This window comes from Rhea americana, unplaced genomic scaffold (assembly GCF_003343005.1).
Source record: "Rhea americana isolate MKP2758 unplaced genomic scaffold, rheAme1 scaffold_85, whole genome shotgun sequence".
In the NCBI taxonomy this organism is placed as follows: domain Eukaryota; kingdom Metazoa; phylum Chordata; class Aves; order Rheiformes; family Rheidae; genus Rhea; species Rhea americana.
Window position 1 is genome coordinate 2931366 of NW_028187034.1, and position 15316 is coordinate 2946681.

A 15316-nucleotide genomic window follows, 5' to 3' on the forward strand; every position below is an offset into this window, starting at 1 on the left:
TTTTTGCTAGGCAACTTCCTGTTTAAAATACAAGATTTAAAGCATGCTCTTTTAATAGTTTACTTCCCTTTTTATTGTTTGTAGTGATGAGAGTACATTCAACTTTAAGGTCAAGACTTCATCAGTTTACTTGGTTTTAGGATCTTTCAGTTAGCCTGGAGGCGCAGATGATTTGATTTAGTCAGTCAGACTTGTCCTACACTCCATCCACCAAGTTTTACTGACATGCATAGAGTTGCTTTAAATATTTAAGAAAAAATGGAAATATTAAATTGAAGCCTCTACTCTTTTTTTTTTTTTTTTTTTTTTTTTCCTGTAGGATCAATCTTTTTCTTCAAATAGAACTTCAAACAGCCTGCTGATCAGTTGTAGGTATCTATGAACTTTACCTGTGCTGGAATAGGAGATTTTAAAATAGTTTTTGGTCAATAACCTCTTCTAGGGAGGGACTATTACATTACAGGTTTCTTTGCCATTTAGTGCAAGAGATTCCAATCTCACTGTGCTCAGAATCAGTAAAATCAATTATTTTGAGAAAAGTATGAGTACAAATTATTTTTACTAATAGCAGTTTTAAAAACTAATAGCCTGTATCAGAGCTAAAACTTGTTAGAACAAATGTATAATGCTTAAATATAAGAACTTGGCAATAAACATGTAATGTAAATCTGAAGTCAAACCGGTGAACTGGAAGAGGAAGCTCCTGGCTAAGCACTTGGAACCAGTTTGTTGAAATAATAAATTGACTTTTGACAGTTTCTTCTGTGGATGAAGAAAAATATGCTCTTTAGATACAACTTAATCATCTGTAGTTTAAAATATAGAGGAGGATATTTTCTCCTTGGCCTCTTTTATTTGTTTTTTAAGGGATAGGGTAGGGTGTTTTTTTCAAATGTTCGGTTGCGAGAGGAAGTCAGAAGGGATAGAATGGGGAGAACCAAAACCTAGATGGTGTCCAGAAACAACCGATTTAGTTTGTAAGTCAGTGATTGCAGATATCATCTACATAACAATTTTAGTTACCTTTCGCTTGTAAATGCATTTAAAGTAGTCCAAGAAGAACATTCTTGTCTGGTGTTAAAGGAATTTGATTTTTTTTCCCACAGCAGATTACCATTTAATGTATTTTACTCCTCATTGAACTTCCTCAGTAAATACAAATCTTTCTCTCTTTTTTTTTAACCAGTTTTTGACATCAAGCAACATGTATTCAGACTTTATAGAATTGCTTAAATAAATGGGTGCAGGAATATGATGGGCTATTTATAATAATTAGGTATTTGGGGATAATTTAAGCTGTCATGTTTCAAATGATATGTCTGGTTTGTGCTCTTAAAGAAGAGCATAAGTGCAAAATAAGATAGAAATAGGCTGAACTCAGCAGACAGGAGAACTCTATTTAAATTGTGGCTTAATTTGTGACTTAAACCAATTCACTTAGGTTTTATCCTCTGGGTTATGTGACAGTATGAACGTTAATAGCAGATCCTAAAATCTTTCACTTTTTGTTAAAGCAGTAAAATATTCTCAATTATTTTAATGGCTCTTTCCAAATCAAAGTTTAGCTTTTATTAACTTAAACTTACAGTTTAATGCCGTGTATGATGGGAAATGTATCTTGCTCATCACATTTGTAGGTTCTCATTTTACATTAGTTGTAATTTTGCTTTAAAAGTGAAGTTCTCAATTTATTAGATTGACTAGTATAACTTCTAAAGGTAAGATATCTGTGTATTGTCTGTGTAGCATTAACACATAGATGTACATAGTCAATTTTTCTTCTTTCTCCACATAGTGAGAGTTTATTCTTAAGTTTCTTTATGTGACAAATACTAAGTTTTTCATATTGGGCAGAATGGTATAGCTAGATTTGAGTTCTTAAAGCTCTTAAAAACTTGATGCAGATTTAACTGACAGAACCAGTATAATGCAGTGGATTAATATTCATCACGAAAAAGAAAACTACATTAATGATTTGGCCCYTTCTTCTGCAGGTAAGGGGAGGAAGATTGCATATACTTGAGTTGGCCACAGCAGCCTGGTGTGTACGGTTGTAGAAAGTGTTGCTAACTATGGTGGAAATACATGTAACAGTTCTGCTACTCTGTTTAGTATTTCCTCATCTTGTTTTTCATCATGTTGTAACAAAAGGCAAAACTTCAGTGGAATCTTCCAAATTATATTTGCCTTCTCTTACTGGGCCAGTAGAATGTCATGATACCTCAGTCTTTTGTCAGGGAAAACTTTCTTCTGCCTTCTCCCCACCCTTCCCCTCCCAAAAAAAGAAAAAAAAAAAGTTATTTTCCTATAATGCCAGAATGGAGAGAGAAAATTATGCCGTATAACCCTAATTGTAACAGTTTAGACTAGGTTCCTGCTTCAAGTGCCCTTGCTTTCATTTTGAATTGAAGGATGGGTGTCCTTTCTCTCCTTTTAATATAAAAATCAATGCTTCAGAAGATCCAGACAGGAGGGCATGGTTGGGTGAATCCTAAAATGACAAAAAGTCAGGAGATGCATAATGCTGTTCCTTTTTAAAGACTGATCTGTCTGACACTTAGAGAAGAAACTAGAGGTCAGAAGAAGAGGAAACTAACTAGAAAATCAGTTAGTTGAGGTGTACAGAAGGGGCAAATGCTCTTTGTAAGCTGTACAGCTGCAGAGGACCTTCTCTAGAACAGTGGCTACAATGGATAGCTAAGCAGGGGGTCGTGAAACTGTGCAAGACCTTGGAGGTAATAGGGAAATTTTGCAATCGGAATGCTTCGAAGCTTTCAGTCCGTCTTGAACCTAATTAGTATTTATGGTCAGTGAGGTTGTTTTCAACTTGACCTCTGTGTATGTCCTGAAGCCTAAGGCTACCTAGCTCTCATTTCAGTGTAGAAATTGCTGATCTCATGGCCAGAAAGAGTCACCAGCTTCTTGCTCACTGTCTCCAAGATCACCTTCAAAAGCGGAGGTGGATCATGTTAATCAATCCCTACGTACAAATAAGAGTTATAGTATGATGAAGTGGTAGGCTAATCTTTGCCAGAGCAATATGCTTCTCTGTGCCAGGGGTTTTGCCTACAATTTCCATAGCTGCTGTTAATGGTGGAGCAGAACTACTTGAAACAAGAATGAAAATATTAAATTTAGCAGAAACTTTGTACCTGGTCATAATTTAGTATAGTAGGCTGAGGTTTTAGTATCTAGAAAAGCTTGATTCCCACTGCAATGTAAAAATGGCTTGTAAAATTTTGTAAATGTAAATGTAAAATTTTAAAATGGCCTGTCAGCCGTATTTGCGTTTTTTTTTTGATTCTTTCTTATATGAGCTAGAAGAAAATTAGTACAAATTCTCAGTTAACATCAGCAAAAATAATTTTTCCTGTAAGATGACTTGATCTATAGCCATATATGTGTTAAATAACTGTCCCTTTTATTTCTTATCTTTTAAGTAGAAATAATTATTTTATTCCTTGTTTCCAATTCAGGTGTAACAAGACCTGTAATTGAGAGAATGATAAGGGTTGTTAATTGAAATAAATTGATATATTTAATAAAAAATTGTGTTTTATATACAGGCAGAAGGCCTTATGCCACAGTGCCTCAAAGAGTTCTTGATAGGTACCATCTTACTTAGCCTTAAATCAGAATGTTAGGGAAGGAACGAAAACTTTGAGAAAGCAAGAAAGGGCCGAAACTTTCCAAGCTCTTTGCCCGTTCCAATGCAATGTCTCCCAGGAAGTCTGCATGCCGGATCAGAACTTTTGCCATCCATTATATTTCCTGAAACAAGTCTTCCAGTAAAACAGCTTGAACAGCGGGGATGGGCAACAGTTTTCTGAACTACAGCTGTCGTCTTAAGCAGAATTACTTTGCTGAGTGGTCACGAAGAATGTGTTCCCCCCTGGAATGTTTTCCTTGTGGGCATACTGTCTCTGGAAGAGGAATTCTCTCCTCTGCTGAGAAAGCATGTACTGTACACGCACTAATGAGAAACAACAGTTGCAGAAAGTGTATTATGTAGAACTGTAAACTTTGAATATTTATTCAAAGTGAATTGGGTTGGGTGACAGCCAATCTAGTTTTGTCATGCTAAAGACTGGCCTTGGAACTAACAGAAGGCTGCCCTTCCTCTCCCTAAACCAGTATTTGGTGTGTTTAAACAATGTGCACGGACTTAGTAAAACTGATTAACTTTACTGGTGCCACATACATTGTAATGTGTCTTTGTACCTCACTGTGGTAAGAAGGTGTTCTTAAAATATGGGCAAGCCTATCCTTGTCAGCATTAACCTAGTTAGATTTAGTAATATTAGCGATTAAGTTTCTTTATGGCATGCGTTRTGGTTGCCCAAGATCTTTTCTGTGYTTGTATAACCCATGGGGGTAGCCTATGCTATGCTGTCTTGTTGCCCAGGCCTGGCCTTTCCAGATTAACACTGATTCGTGTTACATCTACATGTGCTGTGCTTGTAGCTCCTGATTACAGTGTGGATCTAAACTTGGTCTTAACTTCAATAGTGGAAAGAAAAAGTGACTACTAAGCTGACTTGTAAGGGCAGCGTCTTACTTGTGTATGGCTTGTAGTCTTTGTAGTTTGCTACAAAAAGTTCTTGTTTCACAGAGCAAACCTCCTGTGTCAGCTGTTACAGTAGAATGTAGAAATACTGTTTCGTATGCATCAGAAAGYGATGCTTGGCAGCCAACCAGGAGAAGTGGATGCCCAGTGACTGAGAAATACTTCTTCCAAGTTCATTGTTCTGAGCATACCTGGTGGATGCCTTTAGGCCACCTGGAAGCTGTAGAGTCCCCTTCAGTTCCTTTCTTCTGTCTTACACGTAGTCTGGTCAGTAGATCAGTTCACTCTTGTGTAATACAGGTATCACTTAAACATTAGATAAACATGTTCCTCTTTCTTGCCTCTAGAAGCCCTGTGCATAGAGAGAAGACACTTTAATGCTGTACCTTGCATTTAACTTACTGTAATAAACATGGTGGCTGGCAAGTCTGGGCAGCACTACAGTCAAACTGAATTTGCAACAATAATTGCCAGCAATCTGCATTCCAGTTGTGAAATAAATCTTTCAGCAATGTAGAGTGTGCGTCAGAATATGACTAGAGAGGAAAGCAGTGAACTACAGTAAGCCTAACAGCGATCATTGTGAATCCCTAATAAAGCTGAACTAGAAGAAATGAATCTCTGAGCCGCACAGCACTCTAAACAAAAAGCGTAAGTGTAACTTAGTGCCCCTTCTGCTCAGGAGGCTGTGAGGGAGTATTAATCGTAAGTTCTTGTATTTACTTGATGTTATATTCTTTAGTGGGATAACTGAAATTTATGCGTCTTTAGTTCTGTCTGAAGTATCAGGCATTCTCTGTCACAGTATACTGAAGTTCTGAAACAAGTAAATATAACTAGTTCAACTGTTTCAGTTTCCTATCAGCTTTTGCCCTTCCCTTCCTCTCTTGCCCCCACATATTCATTTTTCAGCTTTAATGATTCAGACTTCAGTTTTCATGTAGGTATTACTTAAGAAGCAGATCAATCTATATTAATGAACTTTGCAGTTTTCTTTCATATAAATGCCTGGCACGTGCAGCTGTGAAGTGTCAGCCTAATCTCTCCTAGCGAGATGAGACCTGAACAGTTTGTTAGCGAATCCAAGGGAATTGTAACATTTGTCTTGTGTTATCATTATTACTGTTTTTTTTTTAAGTGTTGTCAGTTCATCATCATTCTAGATAACCTGGCCACTTAACAAGGCTACTTACTGTACTTTCCAGTTGCTCTTAAATTCAACTGTTTTGATGAACAGCTGTCTGGAGAAAGTGAAATAGCTGAGTTTACAAAAATAAGGCGAATATTATCTGTTCAGATTGTACATTTGACAATGTACATTCTGGCATATGAATGTAACCGATCAAACTCTAGTTTGTAACACTAGCCTCTTCTTGAAGTTGGATTATTTTTTAAATGCTCTGTACTAACAAAGAATCGAATTTTTTCACTGGGGAGGGCTTAGCTGTAATGGAGCTATAAGTGATCAGTAATGCTGTAATTCTCTAATGCACAGATCTTGTCTTACCTGTAGAAATGATGTAGATCCTTTTTACTCTGTGGAAGGATTTTCATGATGTAGGCTATTCTGTCACAACCTGCTAAAAATAAACCGGTTTTGAAAAGAGCCTGTGGACTGTGTTCCTGAAATACTTAAGAAATATGATCTATACAAACAAAGGGAATTAACTTTAGACTAAATGTATTTGCAGTGCTATTTACTGTTCATTCTTTTCCCCGCCCTGATCCTTGGGGTAGTCTTGTTGTAGTGCTAGCATAAAGGCAACTAGACAGGCCTTGTGTGTGGAATCACTTTGTGGGAAATCACAGAAAGTTTTTCTGTCAATGTCTTACCGCAAAACATGTAGCAGAAGAGAACTGATCATTCACATATATCCCTTTTCACATGGACTCGAAGTCATACCTAGTTAAGTTCTAAAACAGTGATCTGAATCAGCATGTATACAGTGCATTTTGTCTGGTTATTTTATGTTCTCCATAGCCCCAATGTTTCATAAATACTATAGGATCTTCTCAAAATAACTAATTAMAATAGGGAAATATTTTGTAATTAAAGCCACCTAACCCAGTGTAGTGTAGTAATGTCTCTTTGCTAGAAGTGAGACTAAAGTCTAAAAAGAATATTGTGGGCATCCCTAGTTAAATAACAATTTGGATTACTCTAACTAAAAGTCCTTTCATTGCTTAGCTAGCACTGTAATACTTGTTAGTAAATGTGGTGCTAAAACTACTATCATAAATGCTCTTGAGTATATTAATTCTATTTCTACTTCAACCATTACCTTAATAGTTTAACGTAGGCCAAGCTCATCTTACTGAGCAGTGCTGTAGTCCCAGAAAAAAACAGTTCTGTGGCTGCTGAAAGAGTAAACATGGGGAGGTGGAATAATGCAAATAGTTGTGGAAAATTAAGTTGCAAACTGATAATGTTCTATACTTCTAGAAGTTGCAAACACTGTAATCCAGGGGAAGAAACCTTAGCAGGGGCAGCTCTTTCAAACAGGACGAAGTGTTTGTTTCTAGATTTTTGGGAAGCACTTGATACCTTAGCTGAAGGAGAGAAGTGTGTATAAATATCTCACAACCCGAACCACAAGGCTATAAAACTGCAAGAAGGGTAAGGCAAACTTCTGTCTTTATAATTGTCTTGCAGTGAGGGATTAGGTAAGTCTGCCTAGTTCAAAGGGAATGGATGGCATCTTAACATAAAGCTAGTGTTTAATTCACTCATCTCAAGGATCTGCAGGGGAATGTGTGTAAAAGAGTTCTCTTTTTTTGTTAGTTTTATTTTTTAAGGTTAGATACATATTATTAGAGTGGTACAGACTCTCTCCCCCCATCTGTAACTGCATGACATCTTTGTGGCACCTCTATAGCTAGTTAAGTGGAGKAAGAATGTTTTTTGCACCTGGAAAAGGGATAGGGAGCAAGATTTGACCAGGCTATTCTTCAGACAACTCTTAACCCACAATAAGAGAACATACTCGGTTAATAGAGAAGTGACTGCAATATTCCGTTTTTTGGAAAGAATACTAGGAAGAAGACACTTAAACTCCAAAAAAGGATGGTTTGTCTTCCTTCTATGTATATATTTTTTTGCCTTGTTAGCAATATTCTTTTTGATAAATACTAGTCTATGGGTAACTGTGTTCTCATCTGGCAGTTGTACAATAAACGTGTGAAGATAAATGTTTTTGCCCCACATAATTATCTACATCAAAAATGCAAACCACTAAGCAAACAAATTACTTCCCAATTTGTTCCTAAAATAGTAATAGTTTACGTTCGGAACAGTGTTGCTATAAAGCTGCAAGACTTACTTGCTTGACTCCTTAAGGCTCTAGAAATGTCCAGTGAAATACAGCATAAGACAGCAAGATACATTTTGAAGACCATGAGATGGAACTTGCTGAATCTGATTTCTCTGTTGGTACTGTTCTTGCTGACAAGGCAGATTAATAGTTGGTTTGTGGCATCACTAGTTTAGAGGCCTTGTGGGATACAAGTCAGCCTTGGGAATAGCAAAGATACCATGTTACCTTAGTGTGATCCTCCAGGTTCTTAGTTCTGATACCTGTGGATTCTACTTTTTCTGGAGCATGTGGAAAGCTTGTTTCTGCCAGTGARAATAAAGCTATTTTGTGCTGTTACACAGTAGAGTAATGTTCAAGTGTGGTAGAAATTTGATTGTGCAGACAGTCTTCTTTTAATCTCCCTACTAGTTAATAAGTCCTGGCATAAAAAAGACTAGAATTTGCTGAGATTTTAGAACAGCCATATTAGGCCTTTTATCTTCTGTCTAGAATAGTGTTTGTGTCCAGTCCTGGCAATAAAAAGAGATGGATACTATATAATGATTGTTTAGGGGCTGAAGAATGCACTCTTGCTGCAGGAGAGAGATTTCAGGGGTTCTCCTGTGGGGGATTTGATCAGTCTCTGTAGGTACCTTCTTTTCTGTTAGGATCTATAATTGGCTGGAGATACCCCTTGAAAGATTTCCTGTGGTTTAATATCTTTCTTTTCCAAAAATAATTAGTCTTTATCCCACAGTAAGGCTCCAAGGTGTATTGCATGCATGTACTCTACAGGCAGCAAGGAAGTCAGGAATGTGTTTCAGTTTAATGTAGGACCCTTCAGCAGGCTGGTTACTTAGGATTCCTCAGGAAATGATGAAACTGAATTTAGCTGAAGCATACTGCCTCTGTGTCCTGCTTGATTATAGCCAAAAAAGGCAACTGGTTAGATTCTTGGGAGTTGCATATGCAGGAAACTGTGTAATGGAGGGTAGAGCACAGCTGTTGCCTTGCCAAACCTGATACAACTGTGAACACAATTGAATGCTTGATTTCCTTTTTCTTTCTTTTTTTTTTCCTTTTCCCCTCCTTCGCTCCACTCCCCTCCTTCACTCCACTCCTTTTTTAACCCTTTGCCCACAACCTGCAGTAGATACTCTGAGCATCATAGAGTCTCAATATCTTTTATTATGTTGTCATTTTTTTCAATTTCTTATGTATTCTCTCAAGCCAGCTGTTGTGGTGTGGTCTTGATTTCTCTTGACAGCTCATGTTCTTCATGATGAGCTCTTAACTGCTGCATCTTGTCCAACCATCTAAATAAAGACAGTTATAATTTATCTTTGTTTATGCACTGGGCTATCAGAGCGTTATTTCTTTGTTTTCTTTGATGTAGACATGTTTGTGTTTCCCAGAAGATAGATTTTTTTTTTTCTTCCCCGCAGAGTTGGCTTGTATGAGCACTTTTTGAATCTAGATTCTGATATAATCTTAACTCTTGTCTAAGGAGATGCCTCTTTTTTCCTTCTCTGCTCCCATCTCAGTTTAACAGGAACTTTAACTAATTAACAGTCTATATAGTTTTGAAGCTAGGCTAAAATAACCTGTTGATCTTAACATAGCAAGTGAGCTGGGCTTCATTCAGAGCTGCTTCTCACTGTTGTGAAGTACTCCACTTAGAAGATAGCATATATTTTGTATGTCATTACTCAACTTTTCAGTCTATTTTCTGCTATTGGTTTTTAATCTACTATTTTCATGTCTTGCTTAACTGATAACTAGAAATCTTCATGGGATTGAAACTCACTATCTTGTATTTGCCAYGATGCAAAATTGCTTGTGCAGTTTCCAGAGGGCCAGATGGGTGTGATGAGTCTGCTGGGGTTCTCTGCTACAAATCCATTCGTGGTGTCCCCATGAGGATCTGAAAATATGAAAAGTTAGGGAGGAGGAGATGCTGAGATTTGCCATTGTGGTAACTGAGATGGAAAAGTCAGTGATCTTGTGGGGAAGGAAAGATGAGGTAAAGTGTGGAATAGCTATCTGCCACTTCCTGTGAGGCTTAAGACAAAGATTTTAAACTCATGCTAAAGGGAAAAAATATTTTTGGACTAATTTTCTCTGTTTGCTAAAAAATTCTTCACTGTGAATGTACAGCTATCCATACAGTCTCTTGCACAGAGTGGCATACCACCTACAGCGATACATTTCTTGAAAGGAATTTGCCTACATGCTTACAGGTTACTGATGTGGGGATCTGTACCCATTTTTATTATAGTTGATGTTTTTCTGGCTTCACTGCTTGCTAATGCTGGGATGTGACATCCGTTGTTGTTCACATGCATGTTATCCCTGTAGCTCCTGACAGTCTTTCATGACATGAATATTGACATTGGCATTTCCTATTCCTTTCCTTTTGCTGGTAGAGCTCTGTGTTCACCTAAATTATTAAAAAATGTATATATGAAGGGCAATGACACCTTTGTGAAGAGGGATACAAGGAGTAATGTTTATGGCACCGTTATAAAGAGCCTGCTGTTAGCTGGTTAATGAGCCTTGATACATGCAGTCCTTTCTATTGACCGAAAGGATTTCTGAATGGCACCAGTAAAATTGCTGTCTTATAACCTGGAAGCTCCCTGGCAGTAGTGTTCTAGTTTTGATGAAACACTAAATCCTGTGTGCCGTTTTCTAGGCATGCTGCTTCAATATCCCTCTTCTAGTGGTGACACTCTAACCTCTACACAGCTGCAATTTTTTAACTTTTTAGGAGGATCTGTATAGAGAATTTTTGTCTAAAATTTCCTGACCACCAGTTTCTCCTCTTAAACACTCTTGGAGGTATTTTACTACTGAATATGGACTGGAGAACAGATATTGACTGGTGGGCTGAGTGTTGCTGCTAAGCTGATGGTGGAAAGTAGCTAGTGTCTGTTTTAACTCGTCTCTTCATGTTATCTATGATGTCTGTTAGGAGCAAGGTGCATCTTGTGTTTTGTCTAGGCTGGTGTATGGCATTTCTAAGGAGCTGTGATATTTGATTCCTTCATTATCAGAACAATGATAGGAAGTAAAACAAAGTTGATGAAACATTTGACATGATATTCCTGAGATAATATCTATGCCAACTAGAATGCTGAAAGGCCAGCCTTCACCTAAAAGGCATTAACATAATAGCTGATGTTATGAATATTGGCACATCTTATGAATTACTTGATGCTTGCCACTTTATGCTTTCTCTTTTCTGCCAAATAATGGTTTCCAAATGCTTAACGGTCAGTGATTTTTTTTTTTTTTTAAACTTCTTGCTAGTTTGTTTTTTTCACATCCTCTTGGCAGGCAAAACCTTGACCTGATTGGAAGTTTGACAACTTAGTAAGCACTGGCTTACTGACATGAAGCTAAAGGAAAGGAGGCGTGCTCAACTGACCAAGAACTTAACATATACCTATCTATCTCTAGGAGTTTGTAAGGCAGTTTGAAGTTTTAAAAATCTTTTTTTTTTCTCTGTGGCAGGTCCTCTAATTATAGAACACAATGGCGCAAAGAGATGCAGATAAGTACCTTTACGTGGACAAAAACATCATTAACAACCCCCTGACTCAGGCTGACTGGGCAGCCAAGAAGCTGGTATGGGTTCCATCAGAGAAGAATGGGTTTGAGGCAGCTAGCCTGAAGGAAGAAGTAGGAGATGAGGCCATTGTGGAACTGGCGGAGAATGGGAAGAAAGTGAAAATAAATAAGGATGACATCCAGAAGATGAACCCTCCCAAATTCTCTAAAGTGGAAGATATGGCAGAGCTGACATGCCTGAATGAGGCGTCTGTGCTTCACAACCTGAAGGAGAGATACTACTCTGGACTGATCTATGTAAGTAATAATCTTCTCTATTGGGGAAAGTGCAATATGTGAACTTGCTTTCAAATGTTTTTTAACCTTTCATTGCCCTTGTACAAAGCTGTCATGTGACTTAGCTTCTTCCCTGTACTTAAGATTTTTTTCATTAAGCTATGCTAGTCATGCTCTAGCTAATGCYGAAACTTTCAAGGAATGTTGTGGTAAATTGGTCTTTATATTTTAATATCTTCATTTACTGAATATGTTTTGAATACTAATTAACTTGCTTTCACAAGAAGTGAGAGCTATTGGAAAGAGGTAAACAGGAAATCTGAACTGAATAGTAAAAAAAAAAAAACCCACAGTCCTGATAGATACTTAGCATTTAGGTTGCTTTTTCCCGCTTTTGGAGCTTCAGTGAAAGGAAAAGAATGCTAATCCCAAACTGTTTGTCTCAAATTCTAGCTCTTCAAGTGTATTTCTAGCAAAGGCATGTATTCGGTATATGCTTGTAGATGGGAAATGCTTCCCTTTCTTCCCACCGTGAAAGGGACAACATCAGAGAATCTTGCTTTTTATTGCTGTAGAAATGATAAAAATACCTGTATACAGTCCTACCCCATAAAGTGTGTAGCAACTACCTCATTAAAATATCAAAATGTGTAACTAGGGAAGGGTGAAGGAGAAGGAGGATTTGGAACCTTGATTAGTTCTCCAGTTTCCTTCTGATTTTTTTCTTATCATCTATGTTTAGCAACAGATGTCTGTCTTGATATCCTCTACTTACTAATACTCTAGAGACATGGAACGGATCATTAAACTTAGTGGTAATGTAAAATCTTGGTGCAATGACTGCTTAAAACAGAAACTAATGTCTCCTGGTATATATGTCCTCCCTCAAACAAATCTCTGCTTGATTTTTACAGAACTAAAATGAGACTGCCTAAGATGGAATCCTGACGGATGTAGAAATGCTGATTGATCAGTATTCCCATGCATTATGAAATCTTCATGATATTAGATTTATTGTAGTAAGACACATGAAGGAATGTGTTTGATATGTATACATAAGTACAGTCTTCGGAGGAAAGTCTGTCTAGTTTTCTTTTTTTTTTCTCTTGTCAATTGGAAAAGATAACAAGTAAAAAGCATAAACACAAGTATAAATTAAATCTCTCTCTATATATATGCACAGTTATGTTCACAAGTGTGCATGTGTGTGTAAATGCTTACTGCCTCCTTGTACTGAAAGGGAAGAGACGATCTTTTTACCTGGATGTCTTCTGTGGCAAGCTGCAGATGATTGCCCTAGCAGGGACTGATGGTGTCTGGGGCAACACAAAGCAGGAGTTCACCCTAGCTGTCCCTTTCCTGTAGAAGCCTCTGTGAACTGTTGCCTCCTAAGTTATGGAGCATGAACACAAACTAGAAAGTCTGGATCTGGTTAGGGCTGTCACCACTGTTCTTCTGGAGTGACAGAACATATAGACAACTGCTGCATCAATCATCAGAGGAATTCTAGATGATGCAAAGCTGGAGGAAATTTAGTCTGAATACCACTTCCTGATGTCAAAATTGGGAGACATAATGTGGTTGCTGCTTGATGCAGTCAGTTATTCTATGTCATTGAATAACTCCTCCAGTAATCAGTCAAAATCTGTTTACTGTGTCAGGATGCTACTCTTGAGCTGAACAACTTATACTTAGGATCAGAGAGAGGAATCTTTGCACTATTGTGAAATAGGATGTGCAAGATCAAAGTAATGTGCAACACTTCTAGAACAGGAAACATCGTTAGATTATGTAATAAGTTGTTGAAAATGCTTCAATATCTTAGTTTATTACACGCTATGCAATGAGTTGTTTCACATGTCTTGCAAGATATCCTCTGAAATTTCAAATGTGGTCTGTGATGGTAATAAATTGAGTTCTAATTGGATTATGAGGAGAATAAAAAAAAATCTTCTACCCTTCACTGCTGTAAACCTAACATCATAATGCTCTAACAAAATCTTAGTCTTGCCAAAACCGCATTTTCCATGTGCTTGTGAAATGGCCTGATCCTACCTGTCAGCACTTCTCAGCAACTTGTGAGATTAGGATGAAGGCCTAAAACACATTCTTTGGAGTGGCTGTTGTTATCTCTAGCATAAAAGACTCTGGAAAGATCATAAGCATAGTTCAGTTCTATTCTTGGCCTTTCTCTTTCTTGCCAACAGGATTTTTTTAAATCAAATCTTTGTCTATATCATGTTGTCTGTATGCCATATTTTATCCATCCTATAAAAGGAAGGAGGAAACTTTAAGACTACTGCAGAGAAATTTTGAGCAGGGAGTGTCAGACATTTCAAGAGCTAAGAACTTTTATCTGCCTTAATTTGCTGTTCCTGTTCGCTGATTGGTTCTGTGCTGTGGTGACTTCCTGACAGATTGACTTTTATTAACTCTTCCTATTTTGAATGCTTTATTTTAAGATCACTTTCAATTTCTATGTTGTTTATTTCTCTTCTGGAGAGGTAATCCCACCTCTTTTGGATTTGRCATAACTCAAAACTCAATCTTCCATCTTTCAATAATTTCATTTGAATTAACAGATGCTAAAAAATAACCTTTTTGATGCAGTTAGCTTTTTGTCCAATGCTGAAGACAGTCCTTCCGGCTCTTCAGAGCTAGTGTAGCTATTTGAAAAATGAAACTAATTCCAGTTTGGCGTGCGCATCACTTGAAATAGTAGTGAAAGGTAATGCTAGAATTCTATATTGAGATAATGTCTGAAGCAAAATACAGATTTCCAAGCCAGCTATGACTGTAATGAATTAGCCTTTGAATTGGAGCCTTGAGTTCAATTTAGGGATTTATGCACACAAGTCTTTATTTTAACTTTAAGAAGATGAAGATGACTCTTAGCTCTCTTTGGTGGGGCTGGCAGCCTCTACTCAACATAATTCAACTTCCTGTATGTTGCTCTGCCAGTGTGCTTGACCAGTGGTCTTGACATAGAGGTGTTGCTCAGTTATCTCTCCCACTTGTGGTTTGTTGCCTCTCTATGTTGGACACAAGACACCACCTCACACACTCTTTTTGAGATCACTATACTGCAAGAAAACTGTCCTTAGGTGGGAAGTAGGAGTGCTGGCAGAAGGTGATAGCTTCTTTCTGCATGTCTGCTTCGTAGCTTCAGCAGTTTGATGGCATTAATGTCTCTGTCTTTCTGAATTRCTGTTCTGCTATATGGCAGACTGCTTCAATCCAGCATCAAGCCTTCACACTATTCTCATTTGGAAAATGACAATTCTACTTTGTCAAATGCAGACATAGAGCTGCATACAAATACAAGCAGACTTTGAATTCCTTGTTAAATATTCCCATGTTGCTTGCTACCGTTCTTCTTTTGCTCTCATTTCTTTAAGCACATGCAGCAACTACCCAAAAAGTAGGCAACAGGCATTTAACTTAACTTCCCCCTCCCTTGAAGAAATTTTGGTCTGTGGCATGAAGTACAGTTTTATGGGGGGGGGGGGGGAGCTAGGTAGGGTGTCTTCCTCCAAATGCTACGTGCATATAGCAGTTGTCATGGGACTCATGCTTTCTGGGTGTGAAGCCCAATAACATTACTCCA

General features: G+C 37.7%; 1 protein-coding gene across 3 annotated transcripts in view; it reads left to right on the forward strand.

The window, feature by feature from the left end:
• Positions 1-15316, forward strand: part of MYH9 (myosin heavy chain 9) — a 73530-nt gene that overhangs the window by 5087 nt on the left and 53127 nt on the right. For 2 of the 3 annotated variants that reach the window (XM_085323465.1, XM_085323464.1), the window contains exon 2: positions 11377-11730. In XM_085323465.1, coding sequence (XP_085179591.1) covers positions 11398-11730 — 333 coding nt within the window. In that variant the 5' untranslated portion in view covers positions 11377-11397. Of the gene's footprint in view, positions 1-5127; positions 5219-11376; positions 11731-15316 lie in introns of those variants that run through there. The other variant, XM_085323466.1, reaches the window with a different exon arrangement.